This window comes from Hyla sarda, chromosome 6 (genome assembly GCF_029499605.1).
Source record: "Hyla sarda isolate aHylSar1 chromosome 6, aHylSar1.hap1, whole genome shotgun sequence".
NCBI classification, from domain to species: domain Eukaryota; kingdom Metazoa; phylum Chordata; class Amphibia; order Anura; family Hylidae; genus Hyla; species Hyla sarda.
Genome location: NC_079194.1, coordinates 85,860,232 through 85,883,764, shown reverse-complemented (window position 1 = coordinate 85,883,764; position 23,533 = coordinate 85,860,232). Strand labels below are relative to the sequence as shown.

Below are 23,533 nucleotides of genomic sequence, written 5' to 3'. Positions count from 1 at the left end.
GGTAGCAAAATCAGCTGTACAAAATATGCAGCAAAAATATGCAGCAGATCCTGTATGTGTGAAAGTACCCTAAGGATGTATTTACATGTACAGTATCCTGTGCAGATTTTATGCGCAGGATTTTATGCTGCAGATTTCAATGTTAAATAAATGACTGAATACAGCTTCTATTCATGTGAATCAAATCCTGTGCATCATATATGCGCAGGTTACTGTACATGTGAATACACCCTAAGGGTACGTTCACAAGTACAGGATCCTGCGCAGATTTGATGCGCAGTATTTGTAGCTGCAGATTAGAAGTTGTGCTCAGTCATTTAGTTAACATTGAAATTTAGAACCTATCCAAAGAAAGAAACCACTGCAAAAAGCGGGGACAAAATTAATTGCAGCAGCAAAAGTCCAGTGCAAATCCTGCAATAAAGTGCAGACACAAAAAGAGTATATAAATATATACACACACAAGCAATGTAAAAATATGCAGATAATTGAATGGGACAAAGCCCCGCTTGGGCGAAACGCGTCGGAGGTGTGGTGGGTGACTGGGGAATCTTCAGGGGGGGTCTCGTCTCTTGCTCTTACCAGCAAGTCCTTTTTCACGGTCCCCGGGCCGGTTTTGACTTTGTGCTTTAAATGCACCTTTATCCCGTTTGCACTTGCAATACATTATCCGTTCTGCTGTCTAATATTGCATATTTGCACACTTGTGCTGGGTTATTTTCCCTCTTTGGAGGTCGCTGCTAGACACATCTTGCACTTTACAAGAAAGAGAAAAACGGAGTCACTTATAAAATGTATATCATTTTATTAATTCCGTGGAATATAAGTACATAAAAATTGTATATATGTTAGTTAAAAAATATTATTTTTCAAGGAGGAATGAGGCTAAAAGGTGGTGTCACCGGCTCTGCAATGAAGGCTGGGTATGGTGTATATATTACTGGATCCACCACAATTTGTACACAAATTTGCAAAAACAGGATGTTTTAGCAACATGTAGGAAACATGTATATGAATCTCACAGTGAGAGCGAAAAAATTATTATATATATATAACATGCAAAATAAAGTGCAGTGTGCATGTAAACAAGCATAACATTGTGGGGATACAAATCAGTATAGCGATATACCAGAGTACAGCAGCAATCAGCAGAGACCGGGACAGCACCACTCCAACGTACGTTTCGGTACGCAACCTTCGTCTGGGACTCCCAGACGAAGGTTGCGTACCGAAACGTACGTTGGAGTGGTGCTGTCCCGGTCTCTGCTGATTGCTGCTGTACTCTGGTATATCGCTATACTGATTTGTATCCCCACAATGTTATGCTTGTTTACATGCACACTGCACTTTATTTTGCATGTTATATATATATAATAATTTTTTCGCTCTCACTGTGAGATTCATATACATGTTTCCTACATGTTGCTAAAACATCCTGTTTTTGCAAATTTGTGTACAAATTGTGGTGGATCCAGTAATATATACACCATACCCAGCCTTCATTGCAGAGCCGGTGACACCACCTTTTAGCCTCATTCCTCCTTGAAAAATAATATTTTTTAACTAATATATATACAATTTTTATGTACTTATATTCCACGGAATTAATAAAATGATATACATTTTATAAGTGACTCCGTTTTTCTCTTTCTTGTTATTTGCTATTTCTGTTTGGAGTTCACATACCTATAGCCAACACCAGTACCTGGATTAATCGATAGTGCTTGGTCACTTACATACTGCTTAGTCATAATAATAATTTTTTACTTCCAGGTTTTAGTTGTCCGTTTGGGTATTTTTACATCTTGCACTTTACATTAGACTCGTTAGTGCCCATTCAATTATCTGCATATTTTTACATTGCTTGTGTGTGTATATATTTATATACTCTTTTTGTGTCTGCACTTTATTGCTGGATTTGCACTGGACTTTTGCTGCTCATACCCAATTAATTTTGTCCCCCCTCTCCCCAGTCCCCCACTTTTTTGTCTGTGTCCACGCCATTTGTGTGTTTTTTATGCATTTTTTCCAATGTTTACATTGGTTTTTTGTATACCTAATAAAATATTATAAATTTTACTTGGTCCGCTATTTGCAGTGGTTCCTTTCTTTGGATAGGTTGAATGTTTTTGGTTTGGAACCACAGGACCTTTTTTACTAGGTCCACTACGTATGTATCCCCTCACTATATTGGTGCTAACATTGAAATTTGCAGCAGAAAATCCTGCACATCAAATTCTGCGCATCAAATCTGCGCAGGATACTGTACGTGTGAACACATCCTTAGGGGGTAAATTCTCGTGACAGTTGTTAAAAAAAAAAAACATGCACCATGTGATATTTTTCCAGCATTTATCTGAGAAAATGTCATGTGTAAGACCACCCTATTACTAAGAAATAAAGGGAACGTCCCTCACAGGTGCATGATATGAGGTGGATGGAGTTGAGCTGACTTTCCACACCCGTGTTGATTTTGAAGCACTATGAGGGAGATTTATCAAAACCTGTGTAGAGGAAGAGTGGTGTAGTTGCAACCAATCAGTTTGCTTCTTTCATTAAAAAAAAAGCCTCTGACAAATGAAAAAATCAATCTGAATGGTTGCTATGGGCAACTGCACTGCTCCTCTACACAGGTTTTGATAACTCTTCTTTCTTTCTTCTATCTATCTTTGCTGACAAATTCAGCTCAGCTACATCAGATGTTTTTGGGTCCTTACGTGCAGTTTATCGCAGGGGCCAAAATGTCCATCAAGGGTGCAAGTATATAGCAGAGCCAGATGTGTCTGCACAGATGTATGGCGCTTCAAATAAACATCTGTGTGGACACATCTGGCTCTGTCAGGTTTACAAGACAGGTCTGGTATATAGATCGCTGCTATGTCCAGGGCGATGAGAAACATACTACAATAAGATGGCAGTTTAGAATGGAGGATGGGAAATGTAGTCTTCAGTTGATAAGCAGTGATTGCTTTGGGAGCAAGGGGGCATTATTTACCAAAGTATTATTAAGAATCAATAAAAACGGATCTACTAGGCACAGTGAATATATATTAGTGCACCACATGTAGAATTGGTGAAAGTCTGATAACCCCTTTAAGTACCAGGTCACCAGGCCATACATTTATGTCCTGTGTCCTTAAGGGGTTAACTCCTTAACGACGCAGGACGTATATTTACGTCCTGCGCCGGCTCCCGCGATATGAAGCGGGGTCGCGCCGCGATCCCGCATCATACCGCGTTGGTCCCGGCGCTCATCAACGGCCGGGACCCGCGGCTAATACCACACATCGACGATCTCGGCGATGTGCGGTATTAACCCTTTAGAAGCGGCGGCCGCTTCTAAAGTGAAAGTGAAACTATCCCGGCTAGTCAATCGGGCAGTTTGGGACCGCCGCGGTGAAATCGCGGCATCCCGAACAGCGAGCAGGACACCAGGAGGGCTCTTACCTGCCTCCTCGGCGTCCAATCCCCGAATGGCTGCTCCGTGCCTGAGATCCAGGCAGGGGCAGTCAAGTGCCGATAACACTGATCGCTGCCATGATAACCCATGGCAGGGATCAGTGCAATGAATCAACGTGTGCAGTGCTATAGCCCTCTATGAGGGCTATAACACTGCAAAAAAAATAGTGTAAAAAAAAGTTAAAAAATATGTATTAACCCTTTCCTGAACAAAAGTTCAAAACACCCCCCTTTTCCCATAATAAAAAATTTAACATGTAAATAAAAATAAATATAAACATATGTGGTATCGCCGCGTGCGTAAATGTCCGAACTATAAAACTGTATCATTAAATAAACCACAAGGTCAATGGCGTACGCGCAAAAAAATTCCAAAGTCCAAAATAGTGTATGTTTGGTCACATTTCAAACCATAAAAAAATGAATAAAAAGTGATCAAAAAGTCCGATCAAAACAAAAATGGTACCGATAAAAACTTCAGATCACAGCACAAAAAATGAGACCTCACACCGTCCCGTCCCCATAAAAATAAAAAAGTTATAGGGGTTAGAAAATGACAATTTTTAACATATAAATGTTACTGCTTATAGTTATGATTTTTTTCAGAAGTACGACAAAATCAAAAGTATACAAGTAGGGTATCATTTTAACCATATGGACCTACAGAATAAAGATAAGGTGTCATTTTTACCGAAAAATGTACTGCGTAAAAACGGAGGCTCCCAAAAGTGACAAAATAGTGTTTTTTCTTCAATTTTGTCGCACAATGATTTTTTTCCCTGTTTCGCTGTACATTTTTGGGTAAAATGACTGATGTCATTACAAAGTAGAATTGGTGGCGCAAAAAATAAGCTGTGACGTAGAATTTTAGGTGAAAAACTGAGAGTTATGATTTTTTAAAGGTAAGGAGGAAAAATGTCAAATGAAAAAAACGGAAAAACCCTGAGTCCTTAAGGGGTTAAAGGGGTGCTCTGGGGAAGTTAAGAAACATAAAAATGCCCCAAAGCCACCACAATAGCTGTTCTGTGTCCCCTGTAGTTATCCATGTGGTTTTGGTAGCTCTTATGACCCATGTTGTCTTCTTAATATTCTTTTTCCTTGCTTGCAGCCCAGACTACAACGTTCAGCAGTCAGTGTGCTCGGTGTATTGGCTGCCAGCCAATTGCTTTCACTATCTGTGTGCATGCTGTGTTGTTGTCAGCAGCACACACTACATGTCTTTTCTTTTAAACTTTCCTTCCCCCAGCAATAAATCATGCTTTGCTCTGAATGGCAGCAGTCAGTAATAAGATCTACAGCAGGAAAAGAGCAGTGCTATGTGCTGAGTTGTGACTGAGAATCTACACTTTGCTTCTCTGCTGGCACACAGGGATCGGGAGGGGGAGGGGAGGTGTGCCTGTGAAGCCAGAAATCACCTGGTGTATGTCTTGAGAGGGTGGGGGCTAGGTCTCAGTGAGGGGTTTACACCAAGACAAGCAGGATCTGAGAATGATGTATTTCTCTCATTCCCTGCATGTAAGTGACAGCTAAAAGAGGGAAACTGCTCTATATAGCTAATGAATGATATTTAGACAAATAAATAGGTTGGTGAGAGGGAAAGTATGGGCTATGGGTTTAGTTCCCCGGAGCACCCCTTTAAAGCATTCTGGTGAGAGCTGTGCCTCTTAGTTTCTGCTGGACTCTTCTAGGAAAGCTGAGTGTACTGTTTACAAGTCTGTGAGGCTTAATTGAATTTGTACACCACAAGCAAAGCGTTCTGTGAAAAGCCAATCGGCTAGGGTCTCAGCATTTGGACCCCCACTCATTACAACTTCTGACGTGTCAGTAGTTTGTTAAAGGTTTAGGTACACTTTAAAGATCATTCTTTTATCTTATCTCTTTGCACATTTAGATGACTAATCACACTCAACATACAGTCCTATCTGCATGAAGCATGTTAAAGAACCAGATAACTAGGTTCTTAAAAACTGCCTAGTCTTCATGTCCACGTGTACATAAACCTACTTTTATCTGCATTTTATACTTTGGCATTATTATTTTGCACACATCAGCCACACAATGGATAAACCCTAGCAGCAAGTTATTGGCTCCAGTGCACATTGGATTGTCTTCTCCAGAATGTTTGGGGCCCTTTAATGTCTCAAATCATGGACTCTCTGGAGGATCCTCTGGTAGTCTGGGGGTCCTTTTGACCCTGGTGAACATTCATGTTCTATTCTAGTTTGGTAACTAACACCAAACACCCAAACTGTCTACTGAGTCATGGAAAACAGATAATAAAAGCTGTAGACACAAGCAAAATCAACAGAAACTAAAATCAAAGACACATATTAAAAAAAGACAATCACCTGTAGTGCCACGGTGGAGTTCTTTGCAGGGTATTTTCCCACCAGTCCTTGTTCCTTGCGCTTCTTGAATTTCCTAAAGTAGTCCTGTATCAGGAAGGTGGCATAGAACTTCCCCACGGTTACCTCATCATCTAAATGAACAGACAAATCTTTCCCAAGTCAGCAACATTCACCATCACCCTGAACTCTAGCATCTGAATAGAGATGTGATGGAGGTAGCGGATTCTAAGCTGCATAACTACAGGCAGACTAAACTAGAACAGAAGACCAGCAAGCAAGCCAGATGAGTCTGGATGGAGGAAGAGCCAGAGAAGACATGTTACGGAGGTCCACCTAGACATAATGTATTAGACAACATGCTGGACAGGAGGATTAGTGCAACCGTTTTAATGTGTAGGGAGCATAAGAGGAGTGAAACAGATAGTGACACAATGTTGCATAAAGTCTAAACTATGTTATACTGTACTTCATTCACTACATCTAACAGAGAGGCCCTAGGCTGTTATTTAATTTTTCAATGGCTATATCACAAGGATCACGGGATATGACATCTACTGCCATGAGAACTATGTTCAGGTGCTATTTTTTTATTCAACAGCTAATGTGTATCCAGCTTATCTATAGCGTGATTATATCAATAGTGCTTTAGCTAAGGCATACCTAGTCCATTCATGTACTATATTGTAACCATTCATTTAAACGGCCGGTATCATTCCAAAAAGGGAGGACTTGTCCAGATGGGACAACTCCTACAATGTTATTTAAAGTGTTATATGTATATTTAGGTCAACCATTTGAATTATGCAGTCAGCGTGTATTTATCTCATAAAGTTGTTTTTTTTTAATTATAATTAACATTAATGTCATATTTGGCCACTGGATCCAATTTAAGGCTATGCACACATCTATATCAGAGGTCCTTTTATAGGAGCCTTCATTGGATATTCTGTCAAATTTGCCAGAACAATATGCAATAATATTGATTTCTGGTAAACTGATGGACACCATTTGTTTAAATGACACAGTGATGGATCCAGCACTGCTGGAATTCCGGCACAGGTGTGAACTCTGCCTAAGTGAATGTATTGCCTATGACTACATACTTACCACCTACATCTTTGTTTTTGCATTATGCTAGCCCTACAAGTCATGATAGGATAAGTATGTGATATCAGGTTGGTATATATGACTCTTCAGAACCCATACATGCAGGCACATCTACCAGAGATACTGTATTCTGAAGCATGCATCTGTGTATATATTAACAAATGGAGGGGAATACAGCTGGCAAGAGGCAACACTAGTTCCATGCCACCACCCTAAAACAGAATTGCTTCAGAATATTCTTAGAGGAAAGTTGAAAGGAAAAGAAAGGCTGCAGAAAAAGCTCAAGCACAGTAGTTACAACAATAACAAAGCAGTTCCATTAGGCCATGCAAGCAGAAGGTCAACGACTAGAGAAGACTACAGTAAGACAGAAACAATTGTTTTAAATGTGCAGTATCGATGGGTTTATTTTGCTGTTTATCTGGTCTCAGTTCTTCTTGGCTTTAGCATATCGGCATTCTCTTGGTACAATGGTTGCCACACATGGTGGAAGTGGCTGCCCTAGTCTAGAGCCAATGCTAAGAATGCTCCTTGTATCATGCTGAAGAGCAGAGTGGCTGGCATGCTCCTCACTAAAGAGACTGAGAATGTCACCTTCATAGCGCTCAGCCTCCATCATCACTGGGACTGGGGTCCTCAAGTTGCTTCCACACCTGAACATTCCTTAAAGATGCTTCAAGACTACAAAAGTAGAATAAGCTAAAAATGACTAGTTTATAGGCATGCAGCTCTTTATATGAATGGTGAAAGAAATGGATTCTGCACCTTTAAAACACCAGACAGTTACAAGATAGTAAGTAACTCCCAGGAAGGTAGGCTGGTGACAGGGGAAGTTTCAGTCAAAGATCACGACCCACAAAGGGTCATCAGCACTTTCTGCCAACTATGAGAGTCAATCACATCAGTGGCTGCAGTGCCACTACCGAAAATCTGGATCGGGTCTGTGCAGGAGGACCTCTACAGTGCTTCCTATAAAGAGAAGGTGTAGCGTATGCTGAACTAGAGAAGTAAACCTCAGGGTAACTCCCTGCATAATTTATTATTTTCTGAAATTTTTCTCATTCAACATCTGTTTGTGGTCTCAGAATAAAATGCTAAATAGGAAGTGGGTGAAAGGTAAGCGTCCTTTTACACAGGTAGCTAAAGTACCTGTTACAAGCTCTGATCAATGATACAGCAAGTGGACCAGCACTCGATGTAAGGAGCATTTACACTGGGCATTTGTTGGCAACACATTCCCTGTTTACATGAGATGTGCTGCTGACAGATGATCATATTTACTGTCACATAAGGGATGTGATTTGCCAATAAACCATTGTTTGCTTGTTTGTGAGCTGTTAGTCTGTCAGGGTGCTATACACGGTGTAATGATCACTCCTATGGACGTTTGCGAGGCTGACAATCTACCCATGTAAAAGGTGCTTATAGTAGTTATTCAGGACATTGAAATGGTATTACCTCCCCCTCACTCCCCAGCAGCTCACTTCTGGATTTGTGCCATCTCAGCCTGATACCTTCTCCCCTGGCTTGAAAGAGATAGGCTGTGACAATGGGGCAGGTACTCTTTTGTGACATCTGCATGCTCCTAGCAACCAATTATAACTCAGCTTTCATATTTTAACAAGCTCTGATAAAGTGAAAGCTGAGCTGCGATTGGTTGCTATGGGAAAATAAGCCTAATGCTGCCTAAGCATTATGCGGCCATTGATCACACATTGTTTATTGGATGTGGGCTAATGCAGCTGTCACAACATAGCTTGCCCTACCACCACAGCCAGACACCTTTAAATGAAAATGGTCATCCTGTTCATCCACACTAAACCCAATACACTGCGTTACAGTGTGAGTGAACAGGAGACTGATGAGGGGTAACTGACTCCTATACGTACCTTTACCTTTACTCCGGAGATCTGTCCCTCCAAAGATCTTCTTCCATATTTTGTGAATTGCGCGCTGGAGGCGGACCCGCCGGCTCAATTTGAATATTCATTGTGGCTGGTCACGTGAGTGCTCAGTCGGCACAACGCTCACGTGACCGGCGGGCCTGCCTCCAGCACGCGATTCACAGAAGATGGAAACAGATCTTCAGAGGGACAGATCTCTGGAGTAAAAGTACATATAGGAGTCAGTCAGTCTCCTGTTCACTCACACTGTAACCCAGTGTATTGGGTTTATTGTGGGTGAACAGGATGACCGATTTGCTTTAATCCAGGAGGAGAAGGTTTCATGCTGACACAGCACTAAACTGGATGTGAGCAGAGGAACGAGGAAAGGAAAGTCCTTATCAGTTCCCCGGATAACTCTTTTAAGCATACGTGTAATACATGTGAATTATGATACAACTTCTGCCTAATTCTATATATATTCAGGCAAACTTCTTTGAGAAAACCACCAGCAAGTGCAATGGAAGAAAGGGTATGGTCCTGTCACAGAAGTTGATAATCCAGGGCACCAGAAATTTGTTCCAGATGAGGTTTCACTGGATGTCATTTTTTTAAAAGTGTTTGAAACCCCTTTTTACATTCTCTATAAGCGTATACTGAGTTAACAGAGGAGGTCTCTGATTGGGACTCCTTCCAAAATAAACCAGAGAGAAAACCTGGTAACAGGGACACCTCTATGACAGGGACATCTTTCATTTGAATGGATGCTGTAATACTACAATACCCCTGTGATAGGTGCTAAATTACATGGGAAAACCAATACCTGATGTAAATGCCAATTATGCAGGTGGCCCTGGTTTAAGGAGACTATCACATGGCTCAACTATCGTGCAGGCTGGGACGCACAAACACTTGTTGGATCATTTGTGCAGCCCTTTGCTTCTATCAGTGCCGGTTGCACATCCCCTATTACATACACGTGTGGATGACCAGCTTAAAAGATGCGATCAGCCGATTAAGAAGCATTTGCTCATTCATCCTAATCGCTGGGCCTATTACACAGAGCAATGACCTGCATGTTCAGCCGACAACCGTCCCATGAAATACCCTTAGTTACCACAATGTGATTGGTTCAACTCTTCACACAAAATAAAGATCTATGATGTTTTTCAAGGAAGTGAAACTACAACCAAACATTTGTGATTGACAGGTGATGACTCAATATGGAGTCTCTATCCTAATTCACAATGTCCCCTGTCACTCAGCCCAGCTGTGGATCACTGTAAAGAAGACACACAAAGCACAAAACATAGTCAATAGTTATCACAGCTCTGGTCAATAATAACATCTGTAGTGAGAAAACAATTTACATGGAGAAATGTCTACAACAATTACAGAATAAACTACATTTACAAACAGGATTTCCCTAGATCTGATTGACTGTAGATGATATCACATCATTAGGACAATTTGTGTGGACTTCATGTCTGTTCTGCGGTGAAAGCCGCTATTAGAATCGGATAGATCCTTCTGGTTTTCATCATCATACAGGAAGCAGATGGTAACAAGGAAGTTTCAAGACACAATAAATGAATCCTCATCTATATCCCCAGGGATCTGTCACATGGTGTGAAGACATATCTAGCAATCTATGTTGTTTGTTATTTATTAAGGAATTATTTTCCTAGTTCATTGTAAAGACAGTAGATTATGGTTAATATGATTATATAATATGAATGATAATTTTATGTAAGTGCACACAACATACACAAAGATAAGCATTTATAGAGCTATGCACTGTAATGTACTTTATATAAGATATCCTCAGTGCTAGATCACCACAATAACTAAAACCACTTTGTAGTCTAGACACCTGCTTGTAGGGGCACTCACTGCCAGAAAGCTTAAGATCCTGCATTATTGCTTTAATGGAGCCCAAAAACACAATGTTCTCTATCTATGCAACCCCCACAACCACCAAACACACACACAAACATACACACACACACACATACATATACACACATACATACGCATACACACATACATGCACACACACACATACACACGCACATACGTACATACACATACATACTTATGTGTTTTACCTTCTGTTCTAGTGTCAGTCACAAGACCTTCCTTTATACTTATGTGATAGACATATTAATTGCTGTTTTTTCACTCAAACAATATCAGATGCTCTGTTAGACAGATGGATAGACAAAGCCTCTTTATCTATCTATCTCTCTATCTCTCTATCCATGTCTTTTCTGCTCTCTATTTTAACAATCTAATTCCATCTTTAAGCAATCTGTCTCTGATCTTTTTATCGTCTATCAATTTAAACAAGAGAATAAAACAGCACTGCTAGCATTAAGCTATATATACAATATGAAATATTTTAATTTGCAGTACTGCTATGGTGAAAAAAAGAGGTTCTTAGCTTACCAATTACCATTAGCTTACCAATTACCATTAGCTTACCAATTACCATTAGCTTACCAACCTCTTTTTTTCACCATAGCAGTACTGCAAAGTAAAATATTTCATATTGTACATATAGCTTAGTGCTAGCAGTGCTGCTGCTATTCTCTTGTTTGTATCTGCAGTTCAGCCGCAGCAGCGTGCACCTGTATACTTATTTCATGCAATAGTTGTGTATTAGGATATGCTGACCAATTTTTTATTTCTATCTATCATCAATCTATACATGATTAATTGATCTATATATTACGGACCCAATTATGATTCATTCATTCATTGTTATACTGTATGATTAATCTGTCTCTGACAAATCTGTCTTAGATCCATCCATCTATCTAAGATCTATCCAATACCTACATATATCTCTTGCTTTCTACATTTGTCATCAATATATCTATGATCTTTTTTTTTATCTAGCTATGATTGACCCATCTATGATGAATCTATGTTCTATATATAGCTATAATGTAATCTATCAATCTAGCATACCTGCCCATTGTCTTGTCTGTGATTAGGATGGGGCATGGGGGGTGGCTGAAGACACAAAGAACGTTATGCTATTAAGCTCCCTTTAGATAATAAGCAGGATCTTTCTTACCTCATATGGGGCCAGGGTAACATCTAGGATGAACAATGTAAAGAACAATGTATTGGACAGGCCAACATAATCAGATGTGACCAAGTCCTGTGATCAGAGTCTTGGCTGGATTTTTAAACTCTATGAAAGTAACAACCTCTATAAAGATGGTGGTAACAACTAGCTGATATGAAAGTCTAGAAGATCATTAAAGGGTTATCCAGGATTAGAAAAGCATTGCTGCTTTTTTCCAAAAACAGTGCCACTTCTATCCTCAAGTTTCATGTGGAATTACAACTTGGCTCTCTTCACTTCAATGGAGCAGAGCTGCAATACCACATACAAACTGAGAATAAGAGTGGCACTGTTTCTAGAAGCAAGGAGCTATAAAAGCAGTTTTATTGCTATTAAAATGAGGCCATTCGGTGAACTGGGGGCATTCTGCTGGCCTTCGATGCACCATTACGACAGTCTTTGGAAAACTACACAGATAACAGATAACAGGGAATTATTTTACAATGGGGAAATAAAGTATACATAATATGCCGTGTACAAGGACACAGCTAAAGTATGAACTGTGCAATACAACAATACTGTGTGACAAGTGTGGGGATTAAAAGTTTTACACTGACCGCCTGCAGGGGGCACTACTTGGTCCAGAAGTTTCATACTTGTTTTCTTCCATATTTTTTTGATGACGGCTCTGAGTTCCTCATTAGCTTGTTCTAGATTTCCTGCAAAATGGGACAAGACACTTAAGGAAGGTTCCAGCTAGGTCATGGATAGAAATGGTTAAACTGATTCATGAGATGGTAACAACATGGTTGCACCACTTTATTTCATGGGCTGATCACTGGCTCCCCACTGATCACTATTTCATTGTTCTGACTAAACATGTGGGTTCACATAGACGACAAATGTCCGGACATTCCACACATTTGACTAACAGGCATGCGCTAGGACCGCTCGGAAATGCGCCATCTCAGACTCCACAGAAAGAATAGACTTAACTATTTTTTGTGCGGATGCCAGACACAGAAATTACGAGGCAGAAACATCTGGCACAGAAATTCTGCCGTGTGAACAGTGCAACTGAATCCTATTGAAACCAATGGTACTCTGCTGTGGAATGTCCGTGCGGAATATTCATGCAGAATTCTGCAAAGCAAATCTCTGGCCAGGCAAGTCACTACTGCAAACAGAGATGGACTGAGATGGACTTTTTCTTGTGTGTCAAGACAGTGAGACAATCCCAAGAACTGAAGGTCAGTGGGGATTCAGTAAGCATCAGAACAACAATAGATCAGTGCATAATCCATATTTTATTTTTTTTGTCTATTGTCTATGAAGGACAAACCCTTTAAGACACTTTTTAGTACTGTACAATTTCTGCTGTTAGATAGAGAGAGAGATAGAAAGTGTGAAAGAGAACAAGAGAGAAATAGGAGAGAAAAAGGGTGAGAAATAGAGAAAGCAAGAAATTCACATTCACATACCATCGGTTTTAATTTTCAGGGCAGTTCTAACCAAGGCAAACAGCGTGGCATTAAACATCACTGTCCCATCACTATTCAGTGGCATGTTCATGGCAACCAGTCTCTGCAGACACAAAACATGTAATTATATATGCACAATACCTAGGGATACATATAGTGGGTATTCTATGGTCTCTACCAAGTAGTTCTGGGCAGGATTCCCGTTTTTAGGGTGGCTGCCCTGCTGGTTCCCTGTGCGGGTAGGGGTAGTACACACTACCCATACATAGGGAGGGAAAGAGATGCAGGAAAAAAACCGGAATGATAGCGCAATCCACTCAGACGTTGGTTTAAATAATGATCTTCTTTATTAAAGCCAAATCACAACGCGTTTCGAGGCTTACACATGTCTCTTTCTCAGGTAAAAACAGGCAACAGCCTGTGCGACTATTTATGCCACCAAATTTTAGTCGTACAACCGACACTTTAGAAAACACTCGGAATGGGCACGTTTTACCGACAAAAACCAAAAAATTACCGACTTCCAAAAGCATTCTAGAAAAAGCGTGAGTTTGCCTCACACGATAACCGACAGTCAAGAGGCTGAGTGAAATTCCAAAAATGGAGTGATTTCTAACAAGGGACTGTTTGCCATTTTGTTTTGTGTGAAAGTAACTTGTCTCATAACCTGAAAACATTTTGTACAGTTCAACAGTTTTATAAATAAAATATTGAATGCTTTTGTGATAGTTAATGTTTATATATTTTTTTCTTGTTAACACATTTGCAATATTAGGTTTAAATCAATTTAACACCCAAACTGATAAACAAGGATAATTGTTGTAATGTTTGACAAATTATAATACTGAATGAATACTTTTGATTCAAGAAAAATGTTTAAACAAACAAATCTAAACCATTTTGACTCACACAACTAATTTCTTTAGCTCGGAGATTGTGCGACACAATTGACTAGTGCGACACACAAAACCGTGCAAAAGAATAATAACCGACATGTGCGACAGATTAGTAAATAAGCCTGAAAAAAAAAGACGAGTGATATTGAAATCACTCCAGAACAAACACTCCACTCTAAGTAAATGAGGGCCACTGAGTTCGGTCTCCTCCCGGCCTGGCAGGAGACCAAATTCAGGAAGTGTTTCTGGCTGCACTGAGCTTGATTGACAGCTGCACAGAGCAGCACTGAAAGCTGCAAAACGACCACTTTCTCCTGCTGGGAGATTGCACTATGTGACCAAGAAGAATGTTATGATACGGAGCTTTGGGTGGAGGAGGGTGGGAGGAGTAGTTAGGAAACATAGCCTGAGTTAGTTTAGAAAAGTTTATTTGGTGACAGGTACTTTTTAAGGACACATTTTAGATGTTTTAATCTAGTGACAGATGGGCTTCTAGACTAGCTTGACTGCAATAGTATGACAAACATAAGATAAAGCCCAATATCCTGGATTGATTTCTATTTTATTACTGTATCAACTATATTACCTTACCTTACAAGCGACTCTGTGAGGGCACAATTTCCCAAAGCCCAGAGGAGGCTGAATGCGGCGGAGCAGAGTAACCACGTCCAGGTGTTTGATTCTTCCTCTACATTATAAAAGATTATTATTTGTTATCTGTGCAGCCACAGTGCAGCTCAATCACTTCTACCAGTCAGCAATGCTAATCTATCTACCATCCGGTCTCTTCACAAGAACACAATTACGGCTGACGTCCATAGACCCTAATAAGCTGATTTTCCAGTGGAAAAAAAATCTAAACATGAATGGTGCTCATACCAATCATACTGGGCAATATGCCTACTGCTGTCTAAGCTTCACCTTGAGTCTCAGCCTGAGGATTCTGGTTAACAGCTATGATGACTTTTATAAAGACTATGCTGGATATATACATGTCATTCACTTACATGGGATGTTTAATAAAGACAATCTTTGTCTTAGAGGGTGGGGTCTCATCCCAAGATGACCGGCATGTAATACTACAGTGTTATCACTACAATGTTAGCAGCCAGGGTTAAAACTCACACATCTTTTACCCACATAATGCACACAAAACATAGAAAGAAACTGACTTGGCCTCTGGATCATATTCAGACCATATTCTTTTAAATTCATCCAAGTGATGAGGACCCAGGATGGACCAATCGCGAGTCAGGTAGTCAAAGTTGTCCATGATGACAGCCACAAACAGGTTAATGATCTATAGGTATTGAAACAGGTGTCACATGATATCATAGACCCTTTATTTCATATGCTATACAGGAAACTATGCCATATACCAGTGGTCTCCAACACACGGACCTCCAGATGTTGCAAAACTACAACTCCCAGCATGCCCGGACAGCCGAAGGCTGTCCGGGCATGCTGGGAGTTGTAGTTTTGTAACATCTGGAGGTCCGCAGGTTGGAGACCGCTGCCATATACAGTACACTGATTATGTCATTTACTAGAGGCACACATCTAGTAGCCTGTTGGACCACCATTTGGCCTTCAGCAATTCTTGTGGAAAAGATCGCACTAGGTGCTAAAACTGTTCTTTGGTAATATTGGCCCATGTGGACTGGATAGCCTTTCACAATTCCTGCACATAAGATGGAGGTACTGACATGCCCTGAACAGCCTGTGCTCCTCCCCTAGATATCCTATTGGATTAACATCTGGGGGATGTGAATGCCTGTGAAGCAAGGAAAACTATCACAATGTTCCTGCAAAAATTCCATGATTATATAACCCTTAGGGTGCGTTCACACGGGCGTATTTGTCTGCGGATCCGCTGACAAAGGCCCCTAAAGTGCTGCCCTCTTTGTGCCTGCTAATAGCGACAATCCGCCGCTACCAGCAGACACACTGGTATGTGCGAGTCGCAGTGTATCCGCACATCCCGCACATGGCGGCAGCTCCGCCGGCTCCCTGAGCTACACAGAGAGCGGCCGCGATGTGTGCGAGTACACTGCAGGGTAACTCACACATCGCAGTGTGTCTGCTGGTAGTGGCACTTTAGGGGCCTTTGTCAGCGGATCCGCAGCTGCGGATCCGCTGACAAATACGCCCGTGTGAACGCACCCTAAAAGGGGAATTCCGGTGTTAACATTTTTTTTTTTTTAAATCAATTGGTGCCAGAACATTAAACAGATCTGTAAATTACTTCTATTTAAAAATCTTAACCCTAAAAATCTTCCAGTACTTATCAGCTGCTGTATGCTCCACAGCAAGATCTTTTCTTTTAAAATTTCTTTCATGTCTGACCACAGTGCTCTCTGCAGACACCTCTGTCTGCCTCAAGAACTGTCAAGAGCAGGATAGGTTTGCTATGGGGATTTTCTCCTGCTCTTGATGGTTCCTGAGACAGACAGAGGTGTCAGCAGAGAGCACTGTGGTCAGACTGAAAAGAAATTTAAAAAGAAAAAAGAACTTCCTGTGAAGCATACAGCAGCTGATAAGTACTGGAAGGATTAAGATTTTTTAATAGAAGTACATTACAAATCTGTTTTATTTTTTTGGCACCAGTTAATAAAAAAAAAATTGTTTTTCACCGGAGTTCCCCTTTAATGCATCATACATTCTCCTGATGACAGTGTCCTTCTGCCATAGGGTAAACAGCTCCTATGAAAGGATAAACTTTGTCAGCCACAAGGGTGATGTAAGCCCTACTGTTCGAATGTCCATCAACAGGTATAAGAGGATCCCGGGCGTGCCAAGAAAACATTTCCCGCACCCTTACACCACCTCCACCAGTCTACACCAGTCACACCTGACAGGAAGGGCTAATCGATTCCTTCTGCCAAATTCTGACCCTCAAAATCTGATCAGCATGGTGCAACGAAGATCTGGATTAAAGGGGTATTCCAGGAAAAAACTTTTTCACATATATCAACTGGCTCCAGAAAGTTAAACAGATTTGTAAATTACTTCTATTAAAAAATCTTAATCCTTTCAGTACTTATGAGCTTCTGAAGTTAAGGTTGTTCTTTTCTGTCTAAGTACTCTCTGATGACACGTGTCTCGGGAAACGCCCAGTTTAGAAGAGGTTTGCTATGGGGATTTGATTCTAAACTGGGCGGTTCCCGAGACAGGTGTCATCAGAGAGGACTTAGACAGAAAAGAACAACCTTTACTTCAGAAGCTCATAAATACTGAAAGGATTAAGATTTTTTTAATAGAAGTAATTTACAAATCTGTTTAACTTTCTGGAGCCAGTTGATATATATAATTTTTTTTCCCCTGGAATACCCCTTTAATCTGTCCAGTCAATGTTCAGGGATCCAATTGAAGTGAAATCTATTCACATTGACATTGATACCTCATTGACTGCAATCCCTAAACACTATTGTCAGTAAACTAGTGATGCCCTATGTAAATGAGAGAGAGGATGCCATAAAACAAACAAAAAAGAAAAACATTTTAGACTATTTTAGTCATGGGCTATGTGTGGTATCACAACTCATCAATCAAATTTACCTATGGAAAAGAGTGAATTTTCAGGATAAAGTCAGCCATAAGTTCACAACCCCTCTACAAGGCGGTCTAGTACCCCAGCACTGCAGTTTAGGATCTTTTCAGCATGCACTTCTGTTTCCCAACACTTACCAGGAATGCACATAGCATATAAAAGGTGATGAAATAGACAATGGCAAAATTGCTCCCGCATGTGTACTCCTCCCCGGGGTTGAAGTCTGATTCCGGGTCACAACGCTTTCCTGGTAAGCACGCCAGCATGATATCCTGCCAGGCCTCCCCAGTGGCACACCTTGGGGAGAGGATGTGATATTAGGAATCATTCACTGAGATAAAAAACCATCAGGGTTCATTCACTGCAATATACATGTAGAATTAGTAATAAAATAGCAGAAATAACTACAGATACCTAAACAACAGCAGAACGGCTTGCGGAAATGTCTGGAAGTTGTTATTCCTATTAATTTGGGTGTTATCCCTCATGGCAACTTTCCCAAAAACCTGCAAAAAATAACTGGTGTTTTATATGATGTTGCAGACATATTACAGTACACCACAAATTATAATCCCTTTAAGGCCAGGGTCAAGGGTTCATAGTAACAAATTTAGTCACACGGTCGCTGCGACAGAAATTTAGGTGCACAAACTGATAAAAACAGTCGGGAAGCCTTTAGTAAATGAGGGCCTATATGTAACTCTCGCTGTAATCTATGTCACTTACCATTGGTCCACAATGTGACCGTTACTGATCCTCAGAAAGACTAAGGTATACACCTATATAATAATTACAGTCCAGCGTATGAGTGTTTAATCAGGTGCTGGAAGTACAAAAATAAGTAGAGACCAATAGTGACTGTAGTTTTAATCCTTAATTTAGCACTCACTTGAACACAAATTTTAATGAATGAAATAAAGTTAAAGGGGTACTCCACTGGAAAAAAAATATTTAAATCAACTGGTGCCAGAAAGTTAAACAGATTTGTAAATTACTTCTATTAAAAAATCTTAATCCTTCCAGTACTTATCAGCTGCTGTATGCTCCACAGGAAGTCCTTTTCTTTTTTGAATTTCCTTTCCGCTGACACCTCTGTTCATTTTAGGAACTGTCCAGAGCAGGAGAGGTTTGCTATGGGAATTTGCTCCTAATCTGGACACTTCCTAAAATGGACGGAGGTATCAGTAGAGAGCACTGTGGTCAGACAGAAAGGAAATTCAAAAAGAAAATAACTTCCTCTGTAGTAAACAGCAGCTGATAAGTACTGGAAGGATTAAGATTTTTAAATAGAAGTAATTTACCAATCTGTTTAACTTTCTGGCACCAGTTGATTTGAAGAAAAATGTTTTCCAGTGGAGTACCCCTTTAACATATTGTAACATAGACACATGATAAGAATGCTTTTTCGAAATCCTCAGGGGTTCTCTGTTGTAGTAGAGAAGGTAGGCCAGCTCACCACAGGTGGGTCCCATCCACGACACGGCAGGTGTATGGCAACACCAAAATCCAATAGAGAATACAGCAGAAGCCAACGTGGAATTTCGAAGTGCAAAGTCCCGTTTATTGAAGTAAAAATCAGTAGACACAAGTAGTTTCTACCGACTTTTACTTCAATAAACGGGACTTTGCGCTTCAAAATTCCATGCTGGCTTCTGCTGTGTTCTTTGTTGTAGGTTCAAGGATTTGACCGTATCCTACTGATTTCAATGAGACTCTATTCTATATTTTTTATGAGGAAGATTTTTAGGACATGGATTTGAAATCGGTGTCATGAAAAAAAAAAGAAAGGAGTGACAAATCACTTTTCAATATGGAATCAATGCACATTCTGAACAGAAGCTGCTTCTAGAAGCCTCACACAGGACTAAACTACAGGAAACTAAAATCCCTAAAAAAGCTACCGTATATACTCGAGTATAAGCCGACCTGAATATAAGCTGAGGCCCCTAATTTCACCCCAAAAACCCAGGAAAAGTTATTGACTCGACTATAAGCCTAGGGTGGGAAATACATCATCCCCCCCCCCCCCCTGTCATCATTCAGACTCCAGTCATTAACACCCTGTCATCATCCAGACCCCCGTCATCATCACCCTGTCATCATCCAAACCCCCGTCATCGTCACCCTGTCATCATCCAAACCCCCGTCATCGTCACCCTGTCATCATCCAAACCCCCGTCATCGTCACCCTGTCATCATCCAAACCCCCTTCATCGTCACCCTGTCATCATCCAAACCCCCGTCATCGTCACCCTGTCATCATCCAAACCCCCGTCATCGTCACCCTGTCATCATCCCCCCCCCCCCCCCCTTCATCATCACAGCCATCGGCTGTCCGGGCATGCTGGGAGTTGTAGTTTTGCAACATCTGGAGGTCCGCACGTTGAAGACCACTGAAAGGGATTGACAGGCGGAGAGGGGCGTTTTCAGCATGAAAAATCGTGCTGAAAAACTCGGCTTATACTCGAGTATATACGGTAAATGGAAATGTCCTCGATTTCTGCCATGAAATACACTATTTTCCAATAGAAAATTCAGTCCTGTAATTATGTAATATCCTGGCATTCTGGGTAAATAAGATCAGCTCAGGAGGAACTCCATTATAGATCAGATTCCAGGTTGGTTTCCTAAGAAAATCATATATATTCTTCACTCCCTAAAGGGACATTTAATTATTGGAGTGGATTTACGTGGAATAATGATAGGAATTGAAAAGTCTTCCCTCTGCTGTCTCACTTAGTTGTGCGTCAATGAGGCTATTTTAATTTCTCACTGTGAAAAAGATCAGAGCATCAGCCAGTGGGAAACGACAGGATCCGCAACATTTCAACAAATGTTTCATCAGAACAACACACGTAATAATTATCTCCCACCAGTAAAGACGTAACTCAATTTACCAAGCAGTCGTCTCAATTAAGCAGAAAGCTGTAATCTGGAGCGGACCGTGTCCTGTCTAATGGAGAAGGAATGAGACACCCAGACACATGGATCGGGTCATTCTGGGTGATAAAGCATACATTTTAGGACTGCGTGGTATAGTCAGTGACTAGTCCGATGACTGTGCGGAGATAGGTGACCGTGCAGTAAATATGTGTTACATTCACTTATTTGGCTCCATTGCCAGTCACCTCTTATCACCGGCCATCACTATAATGTTACAATATGTTATACTGACCTGCATGCCAATCACAGCGTAGATGAAAAACAGCATCGCAATAAGGAGGGCGACATAAGGTAAAGCCTGTAGAAAAAGATGGTGAAAAGATGTTTGCTCTATTCTATGCAAATTAACAAACTGGAATCTATGTCATAAACTGTACAGCTGGATTAAAGGGGTATTCAAGGCAAAAATATTTATCCCCTATCCAAAGGATAGGGGATAAGGTGTCTGATCGTGGGGGGGCCTGCTGCTGAGACCCCCGGCGATCTCCCTGCAGCACCCGCATTCTATGCGGGGAATGCGTCTCTAGTTTCGGAAACCTCTGGGTTTCCGGGACTGGGGATGTGACATCACGCCACGCCCCCTCCATTCATGTCTATGGGAGGGGGCGTGATGGCCATCACGTCCCCTCCCATAGACATGAATGGATGGGGCGTGGCGTGACATCACGTCCTGGAAACCTGGAGGTTTCCGAAACTGGACGCTCGGCACCCACATAGAATGCGGGTGCTGCAGGGAGATCGTGGGGGTCTCAGCAGCGGGCCCCCCGCGTTCAGACACCTTATCCCCTATACTTTGGATAGGGGATAAAATATTTTTGCCCAGAATACCCCTTTAACATGTAATATTTTGTCAAAACCAGTAGTGGGTTTAAAACACAGAAAAAGGTGCTAATCTTTCCAATATAGTTTTCTCTGTGTCAGTTCCACTCCTGGTTTTGGCTACATATAATGATGTATGAGAACACAGCCTTAGACTAAAGTCTGTTTATTCTGCATATAACAGCTGAAAATGTAAGTCCTTTTTTTTTTTTTTTTTACACTATTTCGAGCTCTTTTTGTATTTTGTTTTGGTTGATTTTTTTAAATACTGTATCTGACAAAATATTTTTGCCCTTTCATTTTCTACAACAAATACTATTATGCAATTTGGAAACCAGCCATTTTTTGATAGGAAAACGGCACAAGAATGTGAGGAGAAAAAAAAAACATTCCTAAAAACAGACTTTTTTGAGCTGGACGTTGCATTTAGTTTAACGGCTGTAAAAACATGGCCATAAAATTTAACTGGATAGGAATTACCACAAAAGTAATTTTCCGTTCTCATTAAGTTATATCCTAACAAGCAAATGATGCTAACTATGCCTGCGCAGCCACCGCTCAAATGATTGTCTATGGAGGGCACCAAACATTTTCGAGAGCTGGACTCAGAAATGTCTGGCAGCCCCATAACGAACAAACAAAGCAGAAAGAGGCGCGGTCTGCAATATTAATTCCGCAATTATGTCCTTGTTCTCAGGATCTTTGGGATCTCAGTAGTCGGATCCCCAGTTATCTGCTTATTACTCCCTTTTCTATGGATAGACAATAACTAAAGAGATGGGAAAAACACTTTAAAGGGGTACTACGATGGAAAACTTTTTTTTTTTTTAATCAACTGGTGCCAGAAAATTAAACAGATTTGAAAATTACTTCTATAAAAAAATCTTAATCCTTCCAGTACTTATTAGCTGCTGAATACTACAGAGGAAATTATTTTCTTTTTGGAACACAGAGCTCTCTGCTGACATCATGAGCACAGTGCTCTCTGCTGACATCTCTGTCCATTTTAGGAACTGTCCAGAGTAGGAGAAATTCCCCCATAGCAAACATATGCTGTTCTGGACAGTTTCTAAAATGGACAGAGATGTCATCAGAGAGCACTGTGCTCATGATGTGAGCAGAGAGCACTGTGTTCCAAAAAGAACATCATTTCCTCTGTAGTATTCAGCAGCTAATAAGTACTGGTAGGATTAAGATTTTTTAATAGAAGTAATTTACAAATCTGTTTAACTTTCTGGCACCAGTTGATTTAAAAAAAAAGTTTTCCACTGGAGTACCCCTTAATAGAACTTAATATTTAAAACAAACAGATGTATCTTAGTTCATCTTTTGAATTGTAATCCGCCCGCTTTGGGGCAGATTGTCAGGTCAAAAAACACATCCGGTCTCTATGTGTTTGTATATATAATGTGTCTTCTGAGCCACCAAGTCTAACCTTGTCCTCTTATAAGAAGTAAAGAAATATGCATTACATACCTGAAAAGACTTAATAAATGTCCACAGCAACGTTCGGATCCCTTCACCCCTGCTTAAAAGTTTCACGAGTCGCATGACTCTGAATAGTCGGAAGAAGGTAATTGAGATGCGGGCGCTGTCTTCGGAGCTCTGTAAGGCATTGGGTAAATCATGTCACGGGCATGGGGAGCAGATATATAGTACACATGACAGGACAGGAGGTGGCTGCACATAGTAATAACACATTGTGCAAGACCATGTTGTAAATCTAGAATAGGCAATCCTTAAATGGCACAAACAGAACTACAAATCCCGTTGTTATTCTGACAGATGGGGCTAATAGTTCTGCAGTAGATGTGGCGGTAAAGAACGTCTATAGATTATTGAGCCTTTCCATTCATTAAAGCACAGAGGCATGGTGCTTACCAGAGGCAGCGACTATGCTGCACCAAAGCTGCATGCTAAGACACACTTGGATTCCAGCTGCAGGGGCACACACATGCATTTCCTAAATTC

The 23,533-nt window shown here is 40.8% G+C and overlaps 1 protein-coding gene across 17 annotated transcripts in view; it reads right to left on the bottom strand.

Annotated features, from left to right (window-relative positions):
• The window catches only part of CACNA1D (calcium voltage-gated channel subunit alpha1 D), a 453,220-nt gene that overhangs the window by 34,069 nt on the left and 395,618 nt on the right, over positions 1 to 23,533 (bottom strand). For all 17 annotated transcript variants that reach the window (XM_056524370.1, XM_056524364.1, XM_056524368.1 and 14 more), the window contains 9 exons: positions 23,039 to 23,167; positions 20,976 to 21,041; positions 18,215 to 18,306; positions 17,938 to 18,097; positions 15,423 to 15,550; positions 14,842 to 14,938; positions 13,355 to 13,457; positions 12,491 to 12,592; positions 5,808 to 5,938 (listed from right to left, as the gene is read on the bottom strand). In XM_056524370.1, the coding sequence (XP_056380345.1) occupies positions 5,808 to 5,938; positions 12,491 to 12,592; positions 13,355 to 13,457; positions 14,842 to 14,938; positions 15,423 to 15,550; positions 17,938 to 18,097; positions 18,215 to 18,306; positions 20,976 to 21,041; positions 23,039 to 23,167 (1,008 nt within the window). The remainder of the gene's footprint in view (positions 1 to 5,807; positions 5,939 to 12,490; positions 12,593 to 13,354; positions 13,458 to 14,841; positions 14,939 to 15,422; positions 15,551 to 17,937; positions 18,098 to 18,214; positions 18,307 to 20,975; positions 21,042 to 23,038; positions 23,168 to 23,533) is intronic.